Genomic DNA, 26792 nt, shown 5'->3' on the forward strand with positions numbered 1-26792 from the left:
CGTGTGTGCTTTGGCTAACGGGCGTCTGCCCGCTGCTACACGAGGCTGAATGGGGGGGCTGCTCAGACCGCAGGCTGCTTCTCTCCCTTTCTTTTTAAGAACATCAGCGATGATGGGAAAGGCAGCTGCAAACGCGGCCTGATTTCTCTCGCAATTTTCTCTACAGTTTGGATTAATGAGATCCCAACAGGCTAAAGCGTGTTCCCCTCCCTCCCTCTGGCTGCTCCTAAGGCAGCAATTGCCTTTCTTTGTCGTGCACAATGAAATGACGAGTTAAGCATTTCTGCGCGAGCCAAATAAGTGCTGTGTGCAGCCGCCGATGACCTAATGCTGGGTACTGGGGGGGCGGGGATGGGGACACACACACACAAGACAGTTAGAGCTGGAATTGCCCGGGAGGGTCAGAGGTGTCTGGCTTGGGGGGGATGGGAGATGGCTGTGGCCATCATAACTCTTGTTTTGGGTGGGTTTTTGTTTGTTTGATACGAAGCAAGTAAAAAAACCAAAACTCATAGATGAGAACTCCAGCTTCCCTACGACTGATCCCTGTCCAGTATTGCTCCGTCCTTCGCTGTTAAGTCTTTGTTCCTTTGAGCAAGACCAGAAGGCCGGTCTGCAGAACCTGTTTCAGCTACTGTGACACTAGTCCTGCCTGCTGCTGAGAACGGCCTCCTGGAGGGGCTGAGCCTGGTTTTGGCTACTACTGCGGGGAGCAGGGGTTCTGTTTTGGGGGGTTTTGTTTTGTTTTGGAATGGCCGGTGTTTCTGTAGCTGCACTGTTTTTCCTCAGCCAGGTAGCTGGCGGGTCCTGAAGATCCGGGCAGTGGGCCCTCAGAGAAAAACGTACGGCGGGTAGCGTTGCAGAGAGCGCCTGTTCGTTGTCGAGCCAGTCCACGTTTAGACTTCCAGTTACGGCTGCGGTATAGAAGTGGCACAAGGTAGCAGACAGCTTACTGATAAAGAACGGGGAGGGGGAAAGGAAAAAAAAAAAACCCCACGAAAGTTTCTTTACAAGTTTTAAATTTCACATTATCACATGGTAACCATTTTGCTAAATACAAGCATATTTCCAGTCACGTACAGACAGCTAAATACAGCATTATTTTCACATTTCGTTACAGTGCATAACAGAAAGCGAGGAAAGTGTATAGTATGCTTTTATTCTGGAGGTTCTGAGCAATTTCAATCTAACATGCAGATTGTTTTTAACATGTGGTAGAGACCACAGAAAGTTAGCTTTTTTTTTTTTTTCCTTTTTGTCTTAGAGTAAAAGAGCTCCTGACCTTTATCCTGTGAAAGGTCTCACCTTCTCATTTCTCTAAATCCCTCTTGCACTAGAAGTCAAAGCATTAAAACCAGTTGTTAGAAAAGAATTCTTACCATATCCTATAAGTAAGTTCTTCATCTTAGAAAAAACATTCCAAATTTTATACAGATGAATCTACATTTCCTATATTTTAATAAGCTGACTAGAAAATGCAAGGTATTAGAAAAAGATGTATATAATGATTTCTCTATCATTTAATATAACCATTTATTACCTCTAAGTAGTTAAGACTGCGTACGTTTTCTTCTGTACTGTTCCTCTTTAGAATTACGACACTTGTATTATTAAATTGCAGATTTACTCTGAAGGCCTGAATGCACTTACTTATTTAGGCTTTCTGGAATTTCTCTCTGGGAGCGGTAAAGGGGAATGGTCCAAAACCCATTAAATAAAATACTGGTTGTCTCGTGAAAAGTGATCTTTCCCCTGCTGGCCAGGTTCCTGCACAGAGAATTACAGAATTTTACTATTGCTAAAACGCCGTTTGATCCAACTTCTAACTGCCGTTTACGTAGCGCTCCAGCTCTGCTACCCTCAGCTAGGCAACCCAAGACACACCTCGCGGACAGCTGGACCCTGAAAGACCAAAGCGGTTGCTTGGCGGACTTTCCATTCCGAGAATGAAGAAACTGACCCTTCCGTCCTTGTCTCTCCTTGCCTTTGTGAAAATGAGACTAACAAGGGACCTGGTCCGAGCAAGCCTTGCGCTCCCCACTGGCGTCAGCCCATGAGAGCCCGCGGCAGCCAAGCTCCGGTGGCTCTCTGCATCAATCTTCTCCAGCTTTCCTTACCTAGAAAGAGATTTTGTAAAGGGATTTTTTTTTTTTTTTTAATTTTTTATTTTTTTTTAATCTTCAGGGCACTCGACTCGACCACAACTGAACCTGCCTGGAGGTCACCGGGCTTTAGCACAAGGCTTTTGATACGTTTATAGCTTATTCAAGAGCAATGGGGGGTCAGCAGTGACAAGCTTACTGAAAGGTGCTAGACCATTGCCACCCCTCCCTTCCTCTAATCTGCTACCTGTGCCCTCCCAGCAGGTGCAACACTGCTGCTCGCCTGCAGAGCCCAGGAACTGAAACTGTTCCTAGAACACTGAAAATAAAAACGTTACGCATTTTCAGGGTTTTGGTTGTGGGTTTTTTTTTGGTTTGGGTGTTTTGTTTTTTTTACAGCTTTAATATGGAAACCACAGGGTTTTTTCTTCATACAGACCTGCCCATGTGCTGCAAACCGTAAGAACAGGTTCAAAGGGAGAAACAGTCTGAACTCGACAGCAATCTAGAAGACCCACACTTTTATAGATGGGGTAGCTTAAAAAGCTGTAACAAGTATTTTATTCTTCTCTACTGAGAGGCCGAAAATCAAACACTAGATGTTTCCTGTGGTTTTTACCTAATCCCTCCCTCCTGCCCATTAGCAGTTGGGTGTATAAAGCTTGCAAACTCGAGTTAGTTTAAAAAAAAAAAAAAAAAGTCACTATAGTTTTGTTTGTTTGCTTTTAATAGGCTGAACTTCCCTAGTTTGCTACAGGAGCACAGTTACCCTGCTGCACTTCAAAAGCTTAAGTTAAAACGTAGCAGAAGCAAAGCTTCTAAGTGGTGAATGGCATTCCCAGAAAACATCCGCCTACCTACAGCTTCTGTAACACGGCTACCATCCCAGGATGACCAACCTGAGATGGAGCCTCTTTTGTCAAATTAAAACATGGAGGAAAACCAATTTTACTGTTGAGCGTGTCTTGTGGCTTTCCTTTCCACCTGCTCAGCCACTTCGGTTGTGTGCTCCTCCTTCCGCAGATGCCAAGAAAGAAAATGACACTTTAACAGCAGAAAGTGCTGATGGAAGCTGTTGCTTTCCATGCCATTTAACTTCTTTAAAAGCAAATCTCATCTTTTAGGCTGTCTGATGCACCTGAGTTAAACTTTTCAAGTTTTTTTTTTATTTTGTTGGGTTTTTTGTTGGTGTTTTTTTTCTTTTCCCCCCTCCTTTCTATTCTTCCTTGTGGCCTGGCTGGTAAGACACCCAAAAGGTCAGCACAGTGCTGTTAGCAAGACAGAAATGTTGGTGCGTCCCACCCGGCTGCAACACCCCAGCCTTACGATATACCATATGAGGACATGGTTCTCTCTTTATGCTCTTGATCACTTACTTAATTCTATTGGAAAGCCCTGAACTCAGGGTACTTTCAAGGTACTCACCTAGGCAGTAAATGCGTAAAAATGCATTGAATAATTAGTACTGGAGCAGGAGTTGCCACTTAGAATCCCAGTTCAGCACAGCAAGAAAAGCACTATTGGGGGGGGGGGAATAATTTAAATTTTAATTACCGATCAAATAACTACTGTTTTCCTCTTTAAATCCCACAGAATATTCTTCGCTATTGAACTAGGTTCAAGAACATAAGAAAGAAAATTCAGAAGTGGGCATACCATGTCAGTAAACTTTTCCTGTGGAGTTGGCCTTATGAGGAAACGGTATCTGTGCTGCCTTTACACCTCCCTGGTAATAAACAGCTGACACAAATGAAGATGTCCTCTTTCTTTCCCCGTCTGCCCATTTGTCATACTACTGAAGTATCCATACTGTGGCTTCAACACCCAGCATGGAGCTATGGATTTACTTAAAAGAGGACACGTACAGTACCCTGGCACGTGCCAGCCCATTCAGCTCTCTGTATACTCCCTCCTGTCTCGTGCAGCCCCTCATTTCTGCTTCCTGTCTCCTTACAACATCTACATGCACCCTCACTCACTCTCCTTTAGGTTGGTAGCCCCCAGTTCTGAAAGGTTGTTATTTGGAACAGAACATTTCTTTCCGGGGTCTGTTCCGGTATCCAAAACAACGTGGGAGGCTGTTCACAACGGGAGTGTTGCTCTCCCTTCTGTCACACCGAGTTCACTTAGTAAAGTACGTTTTGGTTAGTAGAGTTCATCACCACTTGCCTCACTAGAAGAGCTCAGCACAAGCATCGCCTATCTGATTTCACCACTTCTTCTGAAGAGTGCACTACATTTGGGACAAACCCGCTCTTTACCCCTTCCCATCCCTCCTGGATTGAAATTTCCCCCCTTTTAACAAGCTCGTATATATCTCGAGTCAGATCAGTGAAGGCCTTCTCCACGTTAATGGCATCCCGAGCTGAGGTCTCAATGTACTTCATACCATATGCAGCAGCCAGTTTCTCAGCCTCGTGCCGGGTGACTTGCCGCTGTGTGTCAAGGTCACACTTGTGACCTACCAAAACAAAGACGATCTGGTATGGCTGGACATGCACCTTGGTCTCCTCTAGCCACTCGTGGACGTTCTGGAAGGACCTGCGGTTTGTAATGTCAAAGAGGAGGAGTCCGCCAACCGAGTTCCTGTAGTAGGCTCTGGTGATGGACCTGGAAACGAATGAGCCACAACAGAAGTGTAAGTTACAGCTGTTTGGGAAGGAGGGCAGAGCGAGTTTCACCTGGCATTTTGTTTGTTTCTTTCGCTCCTCCGATTTTTTTTTCTTAAGCCAAATATAGCCCTTCTGAACATACGGCTTTGTTTAAGACAGCAGCATTACCACCACCCTGTCTACCCTCCAGAATACAGGGCAGAGAAGGCCATTCAGGCAAGGTCTCAATCGCTTTTAGCTTGTGCTCTGTAGAGCTTGTCATTCAAAAAGACAAGTAATCTTGGCTTAAAGACTTCATCCTTGGGTAACTAACTGCCCCCCCCCATTTACTACAACTCTCTTCAAAATCCCCACCACCATTTTTGGTCTCTATTTGCTATCATGGATTTCTACGCCCTTTGCTGTTAGCCTCAAGAGTCCCGGCCCCTGCCAGGTAAGTTCTCTGAATACCTTGTCTGACCTATTGGTTTAGAAGCACTGTAACAAATTAAAGGATTCATTTGAAACCAAACACCCGCTCTCTGACAGGTACATCAAAGAAGGAGGCTACAGATTTGGAAGACAGACCGTGGGGTTGTAGCTCCCCTCCATACACCCAGGGCCTTGGCACAGGGACATCCACCAACCCCTCCACTTTCTCCCACTACGCCACTCGTCAAAATGATGGCACGCTAAACAGTAACCAAAAAGACCCCCAAAACCGCGGGCTGAGAAATGGAGCGCATCTTCCAAAACTCTTCCTAGCAAGGGCAGACTTCAACGCAGCCAGAAGCAGCGCACAAAATCAGCTAACACAGGGTGATGGAGCAAAGCTGCGACCACGAGGCTGAGCAGAGCTACCGTTCAATGAGTACTACACGTGGAAAAACCAAGAAGCTGTAAAACTGTGATGTTTCTGCAAAGTCATGGATTTGTTCTAAATCCAGAAGCAATAATTGATTTCAGTCCCTGGAGGAATTCTCCCTCGGGCCTGAACTTTCCTTGCCGGGAAAATGTAAGCACTGCTGCATTTTTACCTTGGGACAAGTCCTTTTTTGGACATGCAAGGCTGTTGTTAGGGGTTATTTGGTCCGGTAGTGTGCGTATCTAGTGAAACTGCCCCAAGAAAGGATGAACTGGAGTTTTCTGCTTTATCAACAGACATGCAGTGACGGGTGAAAATCCACAGCCGAAACTGAAGAAAGCCAGAAGGGGGGGGGAAAAAAGATAGTTGGCTGCGTTTGGATCATTTCTCCTCTCCCAATTATCTGGCTGAGGGACAACAGTAGCTCTGCACATTTGGCACTGAGGGAATTAGATCTGCCTTTTGCTATCGAGCCAGCTGCAAACAGATATTGGCGCTTTGAATTCACCCCCACACCGTCACAGGCATTTCTGCTTCTCCCTTGTGTTCCGTGCCATCAGCCCCGGCTCCTCCTGCCAACATCAATAATGCCTCAGGTACTTCTGAAAGACATGAGAGGATCTAAGCTGAACGCTGCTTTGAGGTAAAACTAGGTGAAGGCCTCAGTGCCTTTTCCTAAAGCCTTTTCCACAGACTGTTTTCCTTACCGACCCGCAGGAAGCAAACTATATTGCCTTCACGCTGCACGTCACTCCCCGATTCCCTTCCAAGACTCCTACCTTCCCGCCTCCCGCCATGCCCATGCAGAGCAGTACGGGGATTTGCACCTATTTCGGCCAAGTTTTAACATAAAGGTATTGCCTCTGCCTGGGGACTCTCCCCTGCTCTGTGCCCGTGGTGGGGACTCTTGTTCCCGGGGTCCGCGCCTGTTTGTTCGAGCCTTTCCCTCCCAGCCATGGGAGAGCTGCCGGCTGGAAGGAAACAGCTCTTCTGTAGGTGGTGGTACGCAGTTCCAGGGAGTGAGGGCTCCACATGCTTTTGCTTTTGTTAACATTACACAGCATCACGTTTCAGACAAGGAAATCGCAGTATCTGAGCAACCAGAGATAGGCAAAACCTGCTGGATCCAGGAAGAATTGGACCCTGCTCTTCTACAGCTCCAAAGCAGCCTCAACGCTGCCCCAGGCAGCACGTTTTGGGGCCTGATCTGGCAAAACAGAATGGCACATGCTTAACTGTAATTTAAGCCTTGACTGCACGGAAATTGCTTCTAATTTATGGAGATTGAAAGAGCTCACAACGGGAGTCAGGAAGAGCAGAAATGTAGCACAGCTGCAGACCAGAGAATGCCAACAAGGTGTCTTCAAAATAACTACAGTGGTTTCTTCCTTGTGGGGGCAGCTGTTAAACTATGCAAAGCAGACTGGAAATGCTCAAATCGGAGAACTCTCTGAAAAAGCGGAGCTCGTTCTTACGAATTTCCTTCTTAAGAAATTCCCTGTGCTATGACAAAAAAGTTTAAGGGTTCTGGAGAGCATGTGCACCATCGTGCTTCTTGCCTATGCCCACAAATCTGAGAGGCTTCAGCTTATTCAAGTAATAGCTATATCTTGCCTTTTGCCAAGAAAAATAGCTTGCAGGAGGAGCCCAAGAGCTGCTGTCTTTACGGGGCACAATTTATCACGGGGCTAATGGTGATTTGAAAGGGATAAACACAACACAGACTTTTTGCCTGATTTTTTCATACTTTAGAGTGCACCACAAAGGGACCTGGGCTTGCTCACTTCCCTCTAGCTTTTCACATTGGGAATTCAAGCCTGCGCTTTGGCAAGGGCATTTCAAAGTTGCACGATGTGGGGTTTTTTTTATGTCACTCACTGTTCCTGCCCCTTACACTCTTCCTGCCTTTCAATGCTGCTGCCCATCGCAGCAGCGCAGCCTGCCCTTGCGCTGAAGGTCACCTGCTCATCGTGCTTGCAACCCGAGCGCCGGGCCAGGTCAACCACCAGCACTAAGGGTAAGCAGCCTCCAGGGCCCCAAACTTCCTAACGTGTAAAAGAAAGGAAATTGAAGCCGTCCAACAGCTTTTGCTCTTCACAGCAAAGACAGAAGAAGGGGACGGCACCCAGGCGTGTTTTCTACAGACCTCAGCCCGAGATCCAAAGCTGGAAGCTGATGCAACTGCAAGCTAAAGCACCTCCTCTCTCAGTGGAATAAAGCACCAGCTCCTCGCCCCGAAAGGCTGCAAGGTAGCAGAAGAAAAACCTGTCAGTGGATAAGGACCGGCTACTGCACAACCTGGGCCAAACGCCAGTGCCACAGATGTGAAGGAAGGCGGTGAGAGGGGTGGGGGTAGGGGAGGTTTCATCTATTTACTGAAACCAAAACATTCCTCAGGCGAGTCATTACAGCACAGAAGTAGAAGCTGCACAGAGATGTGGAGCAAGGAAAGTGCTCCCGGAGGGAGAAGTATGAAAGAGCGGATGAGAGTTAAAGATGCATGAAAAATATAGGAAAACAGGAGGCAGGGAGCTGAGGGTACATTCCCACCCCTTCCAAATGAGCGCTGTCTGAGCGGCATGCGTCCCGTGACAACACCAGCCCCCTGTTTAGCTGGGGCCAAGCCTGCTCCAACCACGACTGCTGTTTTTACCATGCAGTTCTGTGGGAAACTCTTGGCACGGTCCCACATGCCGCCTTTATTTTTCCTCATCGAGTCTCCGTTACTATTGTTTAACCTCTCAAATTGTTTGTGCCCGTGCAGCGCTGAGCATGGCACGCTCCAGAAAGCACCTGCCATCCCTGCGCAGCCACGACCAAGGGTTTGTCCCGGCCTTTCTCCGTCCTACGGACAGCTGATCTCTGCTGTCGCTGCAGAGAATCAAACCACATAGTCCCATTGCGTTTAGCGAGCCTGAACGTAAGTGTGTTCAGCTGTGAAACATCCTGGTTACTGCCTCTTTGCACCAACGGGGAGCAGGCGCCTTCCCTGCCGAGCTGCATCCTCCGGCGCACAGCTCCTCGCCCGGGGCTGCCGCGCCGGGCCGGTAAACATCCCCCGACCCCAGCGCGGCCTGCGGGCTCCGGTCCCCCTCCCCAGCGGCAGCGGGGTCGCTCCTCTACACCTCCCCCCTACACAACCTACACACCATCCCACGCCCGGCCGTTTGGGGGTGGACACAAACCCCTGGCACACAAAGCGGGACGCTTCCCCGGCGCGTTTTGGGGACAGCGCTGAAAAAAAAAAAGAAAAAGGGGTGGGTGGGTGGGTGTGTGTGTGGAAGCGAAAGGTGCAATTTGACCCTTCTTTGTCTCATTCGGCGGTGCGGGGCCCCCCGCACGAGCCGGAGCCCGGCACACGAAGAGGGCGCCGGCCCCAGCCCCGCAGCTCCCGGCCCCGCGCCGCGGGAAGGGCCGCCCCGCCGGGAGCCCGGCCCGGCCCGCCCGCCCGCCCGCCCCCGCCGCCGCAGGTCTCACCGGAACCGCTCCTGCCCGGCCGTGTCCCAGATCTGCAGCTTGATCCTCTTGCCCGGCTCGATCTCCACCAGCCTGGAGAAGAAATCCACGCCCACCGTGGGGTCGGAGATCTGGGCGAAGCGCCCCTCGGTGAAGCGGCGGATGAGGCAGGACTTGCCCACGGTGGAGTCGCCGATGACGATCAGGCGGAACTGGTACAGCCAGATGGCCTCCATGCTGCCGCCGCCCGCCTCAGCGCCCGCCCGCCGCCGCGCCGCCCATGCCCGGCCCGAGGGCCCGGGGGCGGCCGCCGCGCCGCTCGCCCGCAGGGGGCGCGCCGGCCGGGAGGCGCCGCGCCGCTAGGCCGGGACCGCGGAGCCCCGGGGACCGGCGGCGGCCCCGGGCCTGGCCCCCGCCGCCGGGGCGCGGGCGGGCCGGCCCCGCCGTCTGCGCCGCGGCCGCGCCGCTCAGGCGGGCCCCATCGCGGCCGGCGCAGGCCCCTGCGCGGCACCCCGCTGCCCCGTCACCGCCGGCGCATCCCGCCGAGCCCCGGTCCCGCCGCCGAGGTGCTGCGCGGACCGCGGGGCCGGGCGGGCACCGGCCGCCGCCTCAGCTTTTGCCGGCGCGGCCCCGAAGCGGCGGCCCCGGCGCCGAGGCCCGTCCGAGGGTCGCTCTCCCCCGCTGCCGCGGTGCCCGCTCTCCCCGCAGCGCCGCGGCGGCCGTTCCCTGCGGCTGCAGCGCCCCCGCCCCCCGCCGGTGCCGGAGCCGGTGCCGGGCTGCGGGATGGAGGCGCGGCCGAGCGCGGGGCGCGCCGTGATGCAATGGCGGCCGCGCTCTACCGCACTGCCGGGAGGAGCCGCCACCCCCGAAACGCGGCCGCTGCGGGAGCCGGGCGGGGGCGGGGCGGGGCGGGACCGTGCGGGGCGGCGGGGGTGGCCGGGGGGAGCCCGGGGCTGAGGGGAGCCGTGGGCTGAGGGGATCCCCGGTGGCTGCGGGGAGCCCGGGGCTGAGGGGGCTGAGGGGATCCCCGGTGGCTGCGGGGAGCCCGGGGCTGAGGGGGAGATGAGGCTGAGGGGAGCCATCCCGAGCCCAGGGCCAAGGGGGAGCTGGGGGGCCAGGCGGACCCCAAAGCTAAGGGGCGCAGGCCGAGGCTAACCTTCCTCAGCGCTTCAGCTCAGGGGGTCGAGCAGGGAGCACACCACCTTTCCGTGTTTTAAACCCGAGTCTCATTTCTGGGGAGACTCAGGCTCCTCACCACTGCGTCGGGGCCTTCGTTCCCATTGAAATCTAACGGGGGGAGCCCAAGTGCTCCTGGCACTTCTGGAGAGCCTCTGCACCGCCGCCCTGGGCACCGGGTCACCTGCACCGTGCGAGCCTTGTCTGGAAAGGGGCAATGGTGACAGTAAGGTGTCTTACTAACAGACTCACGAAACCCAGCACATCCACATGCACACACACATATATACGTGTGTGCGCGTGTGTGTGTATATATATGAGAGGTGTGTACAGTCTCAAAAATGAATAGTTACAGACATTAAATACCCAGCAACTTAAATACCACAAATCTTAACAAATCCATTTTCCCTCGCTCCGCTTGAGCAGGTTCTTGGCTCCGCAGGGCGAAGCACACTGTTCGGGAACCCGAGCAGCAGCGAACGTCCTGCAGCGTGTACACGGTTACCTCGGATTGTAAGTCCCAGTTTTGACCAGGCTGCCCCAAACACGGCCTGTCCCAAACGGGTAGTGCCGCGCACCGCCATAGCAGCACACGGCCGCACTCGCGTGGCTCCGTGGGATGCGGCTGAGCTCGAGCGCCCGCTTGTTCAGCACTTGCCAGAGCAGAGTTTTGATCTCTGGAAGGGAAAATGAGCATGTATATTATTAAAAACAGTGACTAAAATGTGCGTATTGAGTCAAACATAAAAAAAAAAGAGGACTATTGACACTTTTTTTTAAATTTATGAAAGCGTTGGTGGTTTTTTTTTAAATAAAGATGGTTTCATTAAGAACTCCTCCTATTGAAATAAACCACTATTGAAATAAATACATTCACAGTGGCTATTACATTCATTAGATCCTCAAAAAAAGGACATTTATGTAGGTATGAGATAGTTAGCCAGCTTGTAAATTGGACTAGGACATTAGAGAGACCATTTCAAGTCTTGGGGAATAAATGGCAAGGAATTTTTTCAATATCCTTTGAAATATAATATATTTATGAAAAATAAGAACCCCAAAAGATCCTATTTTAAAGTACCTCAGGACAGGAAAGAAAACTGATGAAGCAATCTGCAAAGCAACAGAAATGGTGCAACAGAAAAATATTAAACCTATAAATCCGAGTTAGCAGTACGTTAACCAGTGACTCATTGCCAGCGATGGTTTGTGGGGATCCGTTGCGCTTTACCATATGATTTCTGAGTATTCGATGCCCGTTAGCTCAAGCCCGCAACAAACTGTGGTTTCTCTTAACTGTTTTTCTCTCCTCCCCGTGCCCTCGCACACACAGTCGCCCCATTCCCTTTCTTCCGTGGGTTTGACTGCACTCAGGCAGGCACAAGGTAACACCCCCTGCAAGTCAACCGTCCGCGGCACCTCCAGGAGGTATCATCTCAAGGCAGAGGTGCCGGTGGACGTTTCATGGCAGCAGCGTGAACTATGACAGCACCCTGCCTTGCAGGGCTGTGAGGAGCCAAGGAGAGCGCCAAGGGATGGGCTGGTGCCCAGCAGATGCTGTTGTAGCTAGAGGAATTCCTGGAGCATCAGGGACCTGCTTTCCCCAGCAAATAAACCTGCAGGATCCCACGATGCAGATATTATTTTAATCTCTGAACACATGCATATAGATGAACACACGCTGCGTGACCAGGCAGCCACGATATTAATTAGCAGCAACTGAGAAGGCAGGAGAAAATGAGATCCTGCGAGAGCCTTTGTTCTGGTACCGTTTTAGAAAATGGAAAATCTGGTGTCAGAGAGAGAGAGAAAGAGAGAGAGAGGAGAGTAACCTAGATTTGATGCAAAAGCAGGTTTGTTGGCTGGGGACAGGACGGTGGGTGCTGGTGAGAAGCCGCGGGAGCGTGCGTACTGACGGCAGTGCTCGGCGCAGCCTCCACGGGCTGTTGGCAGCCCCAGACTAGGGGCAACCCTTCAGCGCTCCTTCCCATGGGTCCGGGGGCGATTCCAGAGGAGCCCCTTTCTCCTCGCAACTGCTAGTGCTGGGGGAGAGCTGACTGAAAACCACCTCAGCGTGGGTGAGGGCACGGCTGAACCCATGCTGGCGCACAGGAGCTGAGCTCTTGCATCTGCTGGCAGCACCCGTGGGACTCCACAAGCAGGGTCCAACCCAGCTGCCAGCGCTGCCTCAAGAGGCTAAGGGGAGCTCCCGTGCAGGCAGCACTGCCATACAGCCCTGCACTGCGTACAGCCGAACGTGGGTCAAAGCCATTCCCAAGGGCCGCCAATGCACGCCTGTGCGTGCAGCTCCTGCACAAGGTGAAAAACATCAGCCACTGGCGTGGGTATTTCTTATTCAGTAAATTTATCTTAAGGCAGGAAAGCTGGGACAAAAGGGGGCGAGGGCTGGAGAACGACTCCCTTGCTACCCTGCACTGCCTGTAGTCTATCCCAGAGCGATATTAACTTCCTTTTAGTGTTAGATGATGAAGCCCTAAGCAGATACTTAGGAGTGGCTTTTGCGAGCCCAGTTCCAACCCATTTCAGGCTGGTGGTTGGTGACTGCCGTGTGTGGTCCAAACGGCAGGAACCGCTGCCATGCAACCCCACATTAAGAGCCGGCGCCAGCCTCAGCAGTCCCTGTGGCTGGGGCGGGATGGTTTCAAGGCAGGCAACTCCTCTCGGGCAGGAGCTTTCTGCCGTGAGGCCCAGGCTCGCTGTGGCTGGGCCACAAACAGAGAAGGTACTGAGCCACGGTCAGGGATGGCTAGGAGTCAGACACACCCCCCCTGGACACCAGCACTGCGATTCACAGAGGCATGTCCCTCTAAATAGTCTGCCGTTCAGCTGTAGTTTAGTTTTTCTCCAAAACCAGCCAGTGCCCTTTACACCCTGTAGCTGGCAGCCGGAGGCTGAAGCCCTCTCCAAGCCCATGGCGGCACTACGAGGAGGAGAGTGCATCAGCACTGCACGCACCATGCAATTTTAATGCCCTTTCAGTTTCCAAGGATACAAAAAACAATCAATCAGACACAATCGCTCGCTGCGGGGCTGGCTGCACAGGAGCTGCCCAAGATGGCCCGTGCCTGCACCCCAGCCTGGGAAGGTACAGCGCTCGCAACACGCTGGTGAACCAGAGCACCCAAACCCACAGGCTGACGTCCCCGGCCCTCGCAGGTTTCATATCCCGGCCCCACTCGTAATGGCTCATCACCACAGAGATAAACTGCACCCAGGTGGAGTCCTGCAAGCGTACGCTACCAAACAGGCCAGAGACCAGTTACTTACTGAAAACAGTTATGGGCCACACACCAGGATGACGGCAGTGCTGAGAACGGGGCTGGCTAACCACACGCAGCAAACAATTTATTAGCTAGTTCCAAAAAAACATCCCTGTTAAATTAAGCCTGTCCAGGAGATGTGACATGGAGACAGATTACACTGTTGACAGGGATGTGATTGCACCCATGACCTGCTAGCTTGCTAGCTGATGCGTGCCACTGTAAAACCCAGGACAGAGGGAAAGTATTAAGCGAATTAATGTTTATTATTTATATGATGCCCACAGTCAGTCAGGGTGGTGCAGACAAGCGTAAAGCCAAGGGCACCACACAGTGCTCAGGAACTGACAGCCCAGCTGACAGCAGGCACTGGGAGCGTAATTTAGGACTTTGTGACGAGGTGACAGCCTTAGAGCCTCCAACAGCGGTAGCAGGAGGGAAGCACAGGCAGGGCTGAATGCCAGAAGGCACATGGTGAAGCTTCTGTCCCGCCTTGGCTTTTGGCTGGGCTCAGGTGCCTTTTGTAGTAGTGGACTTCTGTGGCAGACTGGCAGCCTCTGTCCCCAGGAAATTTGTCTAACCTCCCTCCCCAAACGCCAAGCTGTCGGCAAAATGCTTCTAGTGAGCAATGGAGTACTGCACACCAAGGCAGCTCCAAGCATCCTGGTTGGGGTTCCAGGGGTGGCATCCTGCAGAGGTACCACTGGTCCCCCAGTGTCACACTGGGATCAAATCAAAAGCAGTAGAGAAATATAGATACTCATTGTCTGAGTGATGCTGGCTGTCCCGTTAATGGTCCCCCATTAATATAGGAACACATTACCTAAATGTCTCTCCTACACTAGGTGTCCAGGCTCCTTCTGTAGCCAACAGAGAGAGGCAGGAACATCTTTAGAGCTATTTATCCCACTCAGCTTGATGGGATGAACCGTCCTCCACCACCACTGCTCTCTCCCCCGGCCATAGAGGAACAAAGGGCCCAGCACAGAGCAGCTGCCCAACCTCAGACAGCTTGAATTGCCCCATCCCCTGAGCAGGAGGCTCTGCCTCCTCCCAAGGAGCTTAACAACGCCACAGAGACGGGGCTGCAAAGCCAGCCAGGATCTGTGCCGATGGGAGAATGTGGGAGAGACACAAATGCAGAGCAACTTCAGAAATAACCAGAGAGGCCTTTTGAGTCAATAACAGCACTCCAGGGCAGCGTTAGCATTTGCTTTGCAACCTGAACGGACAGGGAAGATTAAACTCTCGTACAGTGTGATCCACACGGGTGGACGTGCACAGAGGATAAGCTTGTCCCTGCACCCCTGCAAGTGGCAGGGCCACCCTCTGGTGCCACACAGCACCAGATGTGCTGGTGCTGATGTAGCCTCCAGCCCCACCGGCTTGCGCACGGAGCAGGAGTCAGCTGGGTTTTTGAAGAGACATAAAACATTTGCAAAACGTTTCCCTGTGACAATAAATTGTCAGCTCATTACCATGGGATGGCTTACTCCAGCTGCAGCTCCCAGTGACTTATTTCAGATTATGATCACATTAAAATGGCCATGGGTTGGCCAGTCGAAAAAGGGGGGCTCCCATCAAGAGATCATTATATCTGCCTGAGCCTGCCTGAATCCAAGAACAGATCCTCCACTGGGAATATTATGTCCTTGTAGCTGTTCAAGTCTTCCCAGGAAGGGAACAGGATTTGCTTAGAGCAAATAGAAGCCATTAGAATCAGGATAAATTAGTAATGGTGAGTGGGAGAGAGAGGAGGAGAGGAAAAGAGGTTATTGTGATTTTTCTTCCTACAGAGCGGGTGTCTGAGCTACTTACATTGCCAGAAAACAGCTCCCTAGCTTCCCCTCCGAGTCCAGAGCTCAGACTGCTTGCTTACAGCTCAAGAGCTACTTTGGATTGCTACTAACTAGCAGGATGGCATTACGGGTTGTTAGATGCATGAAATCCAATTTCTGTTCCTACTGGTAGCGTCTCAAATTTAGCAGCAGCACAGGCAGGTCTGTAGAGTGAGAAAAGGCAAACTATACTTCCATTTGCTCTGTTCAACGCTGCGAAACATATGCCTTCTTATCAGAAGCTGCAACGCCTGTTGAGGACTAATTGTGGGGGTCTTTAAGGTGGTGCAGGGGGTAGGACTGTGGCTCTGTGGTGTTGTATATTTTCCATTTTGTAAAATACAGGATGCCAAGTAATTCGCTAAACCCTGACTGCAGTTCTGGAAAAAAAAAGGAAAACCGACCATCAGAAATGCCTTCATACTCAGGACTCCTTCCTTTCCTCCTAAAAAAACACCTATTAAAGCAGGGCTGGTATAGCTAGTTTGGGTCTACAACGGAGGCTGGATTGCCACAGCCCAGAGACGAGTCCAGCCATAATATGATTTTACAGCATTTTAAAAAGCAAGTATCTGCCTGCTTAAGCGAGCACCTATTTCAGGGTGCTAGCGGGGAAATGACTGTACCACCACCGGCCCCTCTCCAGCAGGAACGCTAACCGGAGCCCTCCGGCACGAACCTGGTGTGACCAGCAAACCTGGCAAGCTCAGACCCTGCTCCCGTTGGTGTTTTTCCACTTCTCCTAGGATGCTGCTGCCTGCTGACATCTTCACCCAACTTCATTCAGATTTTACTATCTGACATGAGGCATTTGAGCTGAGTGAATGGGAAATTAATGCAAAACCAAAAGGAGCTTGGTCTAGGGCTGCTGAACTCCTGCAGGGCCCCTGCAGGAGACATTTCCAGCTCTCCACCGTGCCCAACCTTCTCTCAGAAGAAAGAGATCTCATACAAGCCGTTAGTACTAATTTCTCCACGGGCCTCCTGGAGGCCGATGCTCAGTTTTTATGCTGCTGTGAGCTGACCCAGCACCCTCCAAACAACCACCGTGTTCAGAAGGGTGGGAGAAGCTGGCAAACGCCCCAAAAGTGGGAACAGCCACCCTGGAGTTGCCCACTCTTGCTCAAACCTCATTGCTACAAATTACAGCCATCTCCTGCTCATGACAGGCCAGGAGCTGGTACTGCAGTACCAAAACACACTCGGAGTCCTCCCGTGGCCTCACGAACTTCACCCTGACCCTCGCTGGGAGAGCTGCTCCTCATGGCAGAGCCACCAGTACAAGGAGCCTCCCAAAAAGTGCAGCCCCTGGGAAAGAGTGGCTGCTCTTGGCCGACCCCATGGGAAGGGATTTCTGTTTCAAGAGCTTTCCACAGGTCAGTAGGACCTCGCACAGTAGCGACGCTGCTGAGAGCAGCACGGCTCCAGTAACACATACCTTACTGCGTTTTTGCAAACATGCTTTTGCATGGTGCTTTGCAGAGAGCTTCCCAATGTCTCCTGACAACCTCTGCGACAGCGCTCAGAGGGATATCTCCCGGGCATCCGTTTTAACAGTAACAGCAGATGACCAGGACACCTGGGGGGTGGAAAGCAGGCAGGTGGAAAAGAAAAAGGATTAAGCCATGAAAGATTGAAGTACAAAACAGCCAACTAAAACAACCAGCCAAACCTGGTGCTGAATATGCTCACTCTGAGCAGGAGCGAAGTGTGTTTATTTATTCAGTTTTTGATACACCGGTCTATTCGACACATTTTTCGACTTAATTTAACAAGCCTGCAAAAATACAGCATTTTTATTTCAACAGATCACATTATTACATGGGTTTATTTGGCCAGCATAATTTTCTCCCTGAATCTTCACAGTACTTCAATTTTTTTTTTCCTGTCTTGGTGAAGGATAAAGCTGAGCAAATATTTAGTAATGGATAATTAATTCAACCACTTCTTTTCCATCTCCTCTGAGACACTCATTCACTGGATGTTGTTCAAGATTCAACAATTCTTTCTTTCTCTTCTTTACTTAGCTTCTAAACTATTTTCAATAGTTTCTGATACCTGTAATATGAACAGTTATGAATAGACATAGGCCACAGATTGTATTTGCCTGATGGGGCTGAAATACTTTCTAGACTCTTGCTTTCTCTCCTTTTTTTTTTGCTTGTAAGGTTCCCGAGAAAAAGTTATATAAATAAGGCATAAACTCAAAGGAAGCACATTCACTCTCAAATGCAGAACACTCCTGGAAAGCGGTTGCCCAGCTCTACTGTAGATACTGAGGTTTGTATTTTATATTAAGAGGGCAGCGCCTAAGGGTGCCAGCCTGTAACCTCGCGTTTCATAGGCCTGCTCAGTCCCTGGGGTCACTTCGGTATCCAGCAAGAGCTCAGTGACCGCAGCCAGCTCCCACTGCGTCACTGGTACCTGCATGCTCGTGTTCAGAGAAATGAGAGACATAAAACACGTTTGCTATATGCATGAAGTCTTACCTTCTTATGGAACTTTGCTTAACCCATTACTACAATGAACTAGTAAATACAGTCAGAAAACTTTCCATCTGTTTTTTCTTCTTTTTTTACCAGTGACTACCCGACTCGTTACCATCAGCCCATGCCTACGGGCCTGAGTCTCTGTTACGTGTAGCACTCACAGACAGCAGATGTCGACATCATAAGCCACGTACAAACAGGCCGTTAGCCTTATACTCACAAGCTCCTCCACCCCTCCATATGCCACTGACAAAAAAAGTGCCTTAAGTCCTTTTCTGATAAAGTGCTTTCTGCGCGGTAAGTGGAGCGGATGCGCCATAGCAAGTTTTACTACCTCAGATACAGCTGCGTCACAAATGTGCGTGTGGTTGGGCAATGTAATCTTTTACTCTGATAAACTATTAAACGTCAAAGAAAGCTTCTTAAGTTAATCAGGGCTTAATTTAAATAAACAAGCCACCAAAAGATTAACAAAAATCCTCTATGGAATCTGAATGCAAAACTAGTGTGTTCACAAAGTCCTGGGCCACGTTCCTAAAAGCAACGGCGCTGGGATGAAACTGGCCCACCGACCCCCTTTTTCTCCCCTTATTGGCACCGCCAATGAAAAAGATGTTAATTTTCTGAAACACCAACACAAACATTTCCAGCTCCATTGACGCAAAACCAGCAGTTTTGGCAACATCGTCACAACCGCATGTGCTAATACTGCACGTGAGGAGGAAGAGGAGGAGGAGGCAGGATGAATCCATTTTTGCGATGGAGAGAAGTCAGCTGCACCCTCCAGGAAGAGACCCAGACCTGCCCGAGCCGAAGCCCCCGGCGTTACCAACTGCGTTCGGAGCCACAGCAGAAATTCCACCTCCCTGCGGGATAAGGAGGCGCTCGGGGTGAGAACAGCAGTCCTGCGGGTAACTTCACTGCAACAAGCCACTGCTCCGATGAGCTGGGCTCCTCGTAGTAGTTAAGTTATATGTATGCATAAATATTCACATGTTCAGCACCTGAACAGGTAAAGATAGTAATTTAAAAACTCTCAGGCCCAATATTGCTATTTTATCCCACAAAGGCAATAAATGACCAAACCTTGGTGAACAAAACACGCCAGGCTGGAGCCCATACAAAGTATCTTTGGGCTGACATGCTAGATATATCATGTCCTTCATTAGATAGTTGTTATTTAATTCTGTTGCTCTACGGGCTCTCTCTTAGTGCTTTCAGTACTATGACTGGTACATTTTCAAGTATTATCTTTTTCCAGTTGCAAAACAGTCTTCTTTCTTTATTTTTTCCCATGAAAGCTGCTGATTATCTCCCAAACACCTTCATTTCATGCAAAAGTCTTGTTATTTTAAGTGTACATTTTCCCATTTGTTTATTTACAACCATCTTTGCTAAGCTGAAAACTTACGCTGAGTTTGAGTTAAATAAAATCAATACATTAAAGACGAATATCAAAATATTCACAGAGCCAAAACATAGGGTAGGATAGCTACAAAAAATATTTCTCCATGACATTTCACTTGCCCTTGGGCAAAAATGATTCATTTTGACGTGACAAAATTTAACACCTCTTTTGCTTGCTTTTCCGTTACTCAGACCATGCTAAAAATAGGTACAAGGACACCAGTTGATGACGAAAGAAAAACATTCTATTTAATCACGACATGTACATCCAAAATAGAAATTACAAAGCTGCATTTCAAAATGCATCCACAACGCCACTCTGCCACTGTCAACGTGCCAGGTGCAAAGTCCTTGCAAGCTACTGTCGAAAAGGAAATTCCAGCCACGGACAACTCACTGACAGGCATCAGGTGAAAGGAAGCCCAGACGGGCAGCAGGGTATGCAGAGGCAGGAGGCCACCCCGGGCAACTGCAGCTCTGCAGCTACCCTTCACATTCGTTCGCTCCCTACTTACCTCTCCCACCGGCTCCCAACATCTCCTGCCTTCCGATGTGGTTTTGACCTCTCTTTCCTGACCCGTTGTGCCAGGCTAACGTAAGACTGTTTCCTACATCATCATTTCATATTGAAACGTTTTGCACACAAAGCGTTTCAAAGGTGCGATTAGGCCCATTAGCAATGTAACCACGTTTTACACTTGGGCAACCACTTTAGTTTATATTGCACTGAAATTGTCCTTTCATAGAGAAACTTGCCTGCGGTCACTGAGGAAGCCTGTGGGAAAGTGAGGAGAACAGCCCCGGTTGCAAAATCCCACTAGCTGCAGGACCATCACTTCTCTCTTGCATTTCAAGCAGAAAGAAAATAATATATTGAATTCCTCATTGTTATCCTCCTCAGGTTGCTTCATTTTCTGCTTCAAATAGCCCTCTCTTTCTTTAGATTCACCTTGGATCTCAATTTTCCTCACGTTAGAGACGTGTTATCACCAGCGACAAATGCAACGTTCCCATTCTGTGCTGCTGGTGTCTTGGAGCAATTCTACATCAAGTACGAAGTGTACCACTTGCAGGGCAATATGAATAATACCACGCTGCTGCTTTAGTACAACTACATCTCTGCACAGGAAAAAAAAAAAAAAAGGCACAAGAAACAGTAAAAAAATAAAAATATCTATATCTCCTTTTCCTTCTGGCAGTGTTCCCAGAGCTTAATGGAATTCAAAGATACTGAATATAAATGATTAAATAAAAAGGCAAATTAAGTCTCTTCTTGGACAAAATCAAGTATAGCATCAGTTTGGCATCCTCCATGTCCTCTGTCAGGGAATTAGTACTTAACATTTAACATCTCCAAAGTGCTGTCCATCAGTTGCTTTATTAACCTGACACTTGCCAGCCCCGTGGATGGTCTCTGTCACCTCGGTGCAGGAAGTTTCCTAATTCTAATGAACACATTCAGCCTTTCTATGGCAGGAACGGTAGGTTATTTCAGTTTTTTCCTCCCTGCCAGCGAGCGCAGTGGCAGCAATCCCTCAATCCACTCATTGGCAGCCGACATCATCTCCTGCCAAAAGGCCACCTCCTCTTGCGTGGAGTCCATCCAGTCCACAGAGATGCCATAGCTCAAACCTGAAAAGAACAAGAAAACCACAACGCCGCGAGCTACACAAAGAGTTTCTACTCCATGCAAAAATACTCAAAGGGATGTAACTGCTGCAGGCGGTGTCTTAACATAAATGGTGCTGACCTCCCCTCAGCAAGTAGCACCCTAAACACCTCCTGTTCTTCTGCTAATGACCTCCATTTTACACCAGAGTTCAGAATGAAGTCACTGTAAAAGCCACAAAATGCAAGAACCCTAAGCATAACCTGCCAAGGAAAATAATATTGGGCTCAAGCTCTTTCTGCATCTTTCGGAATGGTAAAGGAGGTCTAAAAGGCTTGGTTTTCCCCTTAAAAGATTTTCTTGTGGACAGGGTGGGGTATTTGTCAAAATTCTCTTGCTCTACACTTTATTTGTATAGGAATCAAACATACGATAGCGGAAAAGCGTGTACATTACTTCCAAGTCGATTATTCAACCAAATTTTCACGTGCCAGCTACCTCTCAATGAGATAAAGGTCTAAATTTGGATCACAGCTTATCTTGGGGTGGGTATTTTTATATCTCGCTTATGAGCTTATTCTTGTTGCCCCTTCCCACTGGATAGTTCACAACCCTCCTGGTGACATGCTAGAGATTGAAAACAGAGAACACACAAGCAAATCCAATAAACATAGGTGCACCTGCAAGGCAGAGCTTCCGGCTACGAGACTTTTCCCGATGCCCTCAAGGAACAGTTATTCTTTATTGCAACATTCTGAAATCTTCTGTTTGCCTTTCACCTCTCAGAGAGCCCTCTTGCTTAACAATAAATAGTTCAGAAAACCTTAGATATCCCACTTACAAAAATACAAAGATGAACATGCTCTCTGTCAAAGCCTAGGTATGGGGCACACTGAAAGCTAGGACAGGATGTTTAGAGAGGGACAAACGTCGGTGCTGGACAGCTGGACAATGGGAGATGGTCGAATCTACTCTTTACAACAGTGGCTTAAAAATACCGGAATTTTCATAACTTCAAGGATGAGCAACCCCATTGAAGTAAAACACTTCCAGCTAAGCACAGGTCTAAGTCCTTCTCTGAATGGGAACCTCATGCCATCAACTCCCAGAGACAGTGACTGTCTCCCAGTGGAGCAAATAGCACCTCTGCTGAGGCCTTTCGGCACTACATCGTCTAAATAAAACCAAAACAAAACCCCAACAGTAACACCTCAGTCTACACCCAGACAACTCCATCCTTCCAATTTGTGATTTAATTCCAGCTGATGTACTCTAAGTACTGATTACCTACCAGATCAACTAGTGTAGCTCACCCTGTTTTTCAAATATTAGTTATTCCTGCTACTAAAGCATTTCAAGGGAGGAGGTGATGTGGACAGAGTCACCAGGTGGTGCTGTCCCACATGGCATTCAAGTTCATCTCTGAGCACCCTTCCCTGGGAGGAGCAGCAATATATGTTGATTTGTAACGCAGCCTGTTTTCCTGTAACAGCAAGAAAACTCTCTGACGGACCCAAGGAGATTCTTGAGTTTTGCCAGACCTCAGAGCCGATGTTGGCAGAAAATGGGGGAATAGAGGGTTGCTATCATGGTACCAGGGCCCCCTCCATCCAAGAGACCGCGACTCTCACCAGTTACTGAGGCTCCCCACCCCTGGTTTCTCCCCAACAGGAAAATGCTCTGCAACTTCCCATTATATCTTGTGGCTCAGCAATATGGCAACAGTATTCATTTAATGCAAATGTAAATGTGTAATGACACTCACCTGTCCCGAGGCCCAGCCTGATTCCTCCAAGGAAATGGTTGGTAAGTTTTTCATGATCCCACACAGTCAGTTCAACGCAAGCATCCTTTAGATCCTCTGTGTGAAAGCCATCGTATACAATAGTGTGATTGAAAACAGGGTTTGTGTCTCTTTTTATGACTCGGGTCTTTTGGTAACTCTTTTTACTGGTGTCTGGAAGCACATAGCTTTAAGAGGAGAAAAAATACAGCATGTAGTACCGAATATCACCTGAGATTTGAATTGTTCCTACAAAATTCCTTGGTCCAAACAAGCCTCAGTTCTGAAGAAATGAGGAATTGGGTCTCAATATAAGAGACCTCTGTAGATTTAATAGGAAATGTTCATTAATTCCTGGATTAGACTTTTTTTTTGCCAAGAAAATCCATTTTAAAAGCAAACATTTTCAGAAAGGAGGGCACTTGCTTAAAATTTCCTGCTTTTGGCAATTTTTTTTTGCAAACTGACATTTTACATTAAAAAATGGACATTACTTCCACATATTTCTATTTTCATAAATTTTCATCACTTAGATGCCTAAGAGGGCATTTCAAAATGGTCAGTTAGGCTTCTTGAGCAGCAAACCTTTCTGCAGGAGAACTCTGTAAGGATTTAAAATATACAAAAAACATGGTGAGCACTTCAAAGCGCTAAAAAAATCTTGAAAATCCACTTAAAAGATTTTTAATTTTCTGGAATATTTGCAGCACCTTCTCCCATGTAACAGGCAGAACTGATGTTGCAGACTGCAGAAAACATGCTCATACTAAATTCTGGAGAAGATCAAAGCAGGATCCAACCGTCTGTATGTCAGTTCTGGTGAGTCCCTAACAAATTCCCAAACTTTGCACGGAAGCCCGTATCAAGGCAAAATTCACAAATTCACATGAAGACAGTGGGCCGAGGTGCAGGGCCCACGTATTCCTCTCACTCGGATGTTACTGAGGCAAATCACTGACTGAGTCACAGACAGTGATTGACCAAGAGCTTTATCACAGCAAGGATTTTCCTAATTTGGCCACAAGTGAATAACAAGGGCAATTCTCTCCTACAGAGCCCAATGCAACACGAAGGCTTTACGGTATGGAGGCACAGCTAGGTGAGCCTGAGAAAAGCGAAGAAAACATAGCGCCCTGTGGAGGCACCGACCCAGGATCAAAGCCAATACCATGCTCATGCACTTACCATTTCACAAAGGAGTCAACTCCAGAAGGACGCAACTGCAGCAGGTCCTTGACGTCTTTGACCCAAATGTGAACTTCGCCAGAGGGAGGATTCTTGGGACCTGCCATTTCGGAGAAGAGAAAAACTGTCGTGCCAGTCCTTATAATAGCTAGCAAAATGACAGGCTTCCTCTCCAGGGACCTGAGGGAGCAGCAACGTGACTTCTCTGCATACTCACTCCCTTGTGAGCTCTGCACCCCTCTGCCTGGGTGCCACAGCGCTGCTACCAGCCCCGTCACACTTGTAGCTGCAGAGGGCTCCTGACACAATGCGCTGGTGGTGCTTTCAAACAGGAAAGGAGAAGGAACTGCTGGGCAAACCCAACCTTCTGCCTGCCCCACTGTAAGAGGGGCTGTGTGTTGCTGCTACCACATCACAGCACCCTACAGTGCCCACAGCGCTTGTAACAGCTGATGAGTTTGAGGTTGTTGAGCCCTTCCTCTCCCCCCAACACTTTCCCAATAAATCCAGATGTGAAAATCAGATGTAGGCTGCAGATAGTGCTATCAAGCACTGCTAGTTGTGCCTCTGTGCTGATCTTTAAGATCTTGCTCTAATGAGATTACTCTTTAACCAGCCCTTAAACAGATTGCAAGTTGCATGTCTACATACGGGCAATACTTCTTAATGCATGAAACACATTTTACCTAGGCTTCCTGGAGGGACATACTTAATAGACAAATTCATCACTCCTCGATGATCTACACCGTTAACAGCAGAAAGGCTCTGAAACAGAAAGATTGACTAAATGAGGGATTGTGTAAACATAGCAAGGCAAACAGCTTTTGAGTTCAATGGAGGGGCACAAATGGACAAATTCTGATTTTGCACGGCTGGGGCAGCCCATTCTCAGGGCAGCTCCTTTCTTTGTGGCTTTGTTCTCAAACTCAGTCCCTCGGAACCAAAAGCCTGAGGATTCAGAGCAAGGCTGCCCTTCCAGACCTGTCCAGCTGGACATAATTAAGCGTCTTAGTTCTTAAAGACAAATGTCCTTTATTTTCTGAAAAGGGATCTCAAATCAGACCTCTGAACCCAGAAGCATGCAGGAAGCTGCACAGGCTTTACAAAAAGTGGCACCTGAATATTTACCTCTCAAGGCATGTTCAATCGCATCACCTAGTACTCTGCTGTCTATTTTTAAGGGATGATCTTTATGTGAGTAGAGAGAGAGGCAAAGTCACGTCAGAGTTTCTGTTGATTAGTGTCAGATCACATTTATCAAAGTGTCCCTACAGATCAGTCACCAAATAAGACCCGAGAAGGCCTGTGTTCAGAGCACTGAACACTGCACTAATGCATCCAGGGTTTGTGGGTGTTTTACTGCACTTCCCTAGGTACAAATTCAGGTTGTTCTGCTCCACCACACCACCCAAAGACCTCAGAGGAGTCAGGAAGGACTTCTGCCATCCTAAAGGCTTCAGGGTTGAGCCAGGAAGCAGGACCGCAGCTGAGACACACTTACTCTGGGCTTCAGCGGGTACCAGTTGAGTTTCCTGTTGCTCCAGTCCCAGCTGGCCAAGTCTACTTCGATCTCTCCCAAGAAACTGTTACGTCCCAGTGGATCGTTGTGCCAAACAGAGAGATTTAATTTTTGGATCAGCAATACCATTTTCTCTATTTTATACTAGAGGAAGAAAGAGAAGTCAGGTTGTTCAAATTTTTCTTCTGGTTCTTTCACAACCGGAAAACTACTCAAAGCTTGAATAAGCTCTGAGACACTCAAACCCCCTCCACACATGCACTAATGGACTGGCCTCGCTCCGAACAGCTCTTTTTTTGTCGTGCAGCAATACTACTACCCTGACAAAGCTTTTCTGCTGAGCACAGGGAAACCTAGCGCTCCGTTCATCACAGGGCAAAACCAATATTCTTTCAAGAATTATTAAGACAGGCCTGGGCATTGTTAAATAATCCTCTATGCTTTGATGAGTAAGATCACATCATGAAGACCTTCCTTAGTAGTCCCACGCCTCGTGACTATGCGCCAGAGAAGGAAGGAACACCCCTTGCTCTGGCTGGAGACAGCACAGGCTGCAGGTCCCTATCTCATCCAAAGATCACTGTGCGGTTTTGACAGACAAATCTTGGGTGCCACACAGATGGGTGCAGAGAAACCCAGGGGAAGAGCCATGCAGCGCTGGCGGGAGGCAGGCGAAGAAGCCTGGCCAAGAAGGCAGGATCTTTCCAGACCTGACGTGGTACGGGTGCCTGCTACAACACAGGTTTTCAGAGCATGTATTTGTTCTTACCCGTAACACCTCGTTGTAAATGGGATTCACTGTCCTCTTCTTCACTGAAGTTTTCCTCTTACCCATTCTAGCTTTGTCTGGGAGCAGGTAAGTTTTAACATACCTGGAAATGAAAACAAACTCTATCTGGATATTGTTCCTTATCACCAAGCTCTAATAAGCGGGCAACACTTGTGAACGGTGACATGCAAACAAAAGACCTGGAGTTGACTCTTTGAAGGCAGAACTAATTAAGAGACCTGCTAGGATATTAACTTGGCTTGCACGTGAAGTTATAAATCTCACTGGAGATGGGTGGATGCCACCAACATTCAGAACAGGCAGCTGTCTAGGTAATATGGGAAGCCAGCAAGGCCATATATCCATTTTCTGAAATGCCCATAACTATAGCATCTCTGTGCATTCAAAATCAGGGTGAAATTAGAGAGGAGGAAAGAGGTGGAAAGTCTTTAAGTCTCTCTCTCAAGGTTCAAATCCAAGCTCATTTTCATCATCTTTCAAACTAGAGATCACTAACCTCTGTACAACTACCATTGTGCCCCTAACAGCACTTCTTTACGGACTTCCTTTTCATATAGATATGTGTCTACATCACCGGAGTTATTACCAAAGTGTATTCACCATGGGGAGATCAAGGTTCACATGGACGCAGAGAGAACACAGTCCAGTGATAACAGGAACTGTCTTTGTAGTGATCAAAGCTTCCTCAATCTGTTCAAATT

General features: G+C 48.9%; 2 protein-coding genes across 5 annotated transcripts in view; both read right to left on the reverse strand.

Annotated features, from left to right (window-relative positions):
- Positions 1-1002: 1002 nt before the first annotated feature.
- On the reverse strand, positions 1003-9281 carry RAB39B (RAB39B, member RAS oncogene family). 2 transcript variants are annotated; one of them, XM_076347361.1, is made up of 3 exons: positions 9036-9281; positions 4492-4712; positions 1003-1333 (listed from the first exon to the last, which is right to left on the reverse strand). In XM_076347361.1, the coding sequence occupies exons 1-3, from the start codon at positions 9248-9250 to the stop codon at positions 1302-1304; spliced, it is 468 nt and encodes a 155-aa protein (XP_076203476.1). In that variant the 5' UTR covers positions 9251-9281; the 3' UTR covers positions 1003-1301. The 2 variants fall into 2 exon arrangements, with proteins under 2 accessions (XP_076203476.1, XP_076203475.1); XM_076347360.1 differs by having other exon boundaries at positions 1003-4712.
- A 7701-nt stretch (positions 9282-16982) lies between these two features.
- LOC143164587 (synaptotagmin-like protein 2) overlaps positions 16983-26792 on the reverse strand; it is a 41695-nt gene continuing 31885 nt past the window's right edge. For all 3 annotated transcript variants that reach the window (XM_076347362.1, XM_076347364.1, XM_076347363.1), the window contains exons 12-17: positions 26071-26173; positions 25284-25445; positions 24469-24547; positions 23783-23882; positions 22580-22785; positions 16983-20837 (exon numbers count right to left, since the gene is read on the reverse strand). In XM_076347362.1, coding sequence (XP_076203477.1) covers positions 20692-20837; positions 22580-22785; positions 23783-23882; positions 24469-24547; positions 25284-25445; positions 26071-26173 — 796 coding nt within the window. In that variant the 3' untranslated portion in view covers positions 16983-20691. The remainder of the gene's footprint in view (positions 20838-22579; positions 22786-23782; positions 23883-24468; positions 24548-25283; positions 25446-26070; positions 26174-26792) is intronic.

This window comes from Aptenodytes patagonicus, chromosome 9, assembly GCF_965638725.1.
Source record: "Aptenodytes patagonicus chromosome 9, bAptPat1.pri.cur, whole genome shotgun sequence".
Taxonomy (NCBI): Eukaryota; Metazoa; Chordata; class Aves; order Sphenisciformes; family Spheniscidae; genus Aptenodytes; species Aptenodytes patagonicus.

What these genes read in the sequence shown, in the direction of transcription:
- RAB39B (XM_076347360.1), bottom strand. Translation starts at nt 9,250, where the DNA reads ATGGAGGCCATCTGGCTGTACCAGTTCCGCCTGATCGTCATCGGCGAC. An exon ending in GCCGGGCAGGAGCGGTTCCG is followed by an intron (nt 4,713 to 9,035) that starts GTGAGACCTGCG and finishes ATTCGTTTCCAG; the next exon opens with GTCCATCACCAGAGCCTACT.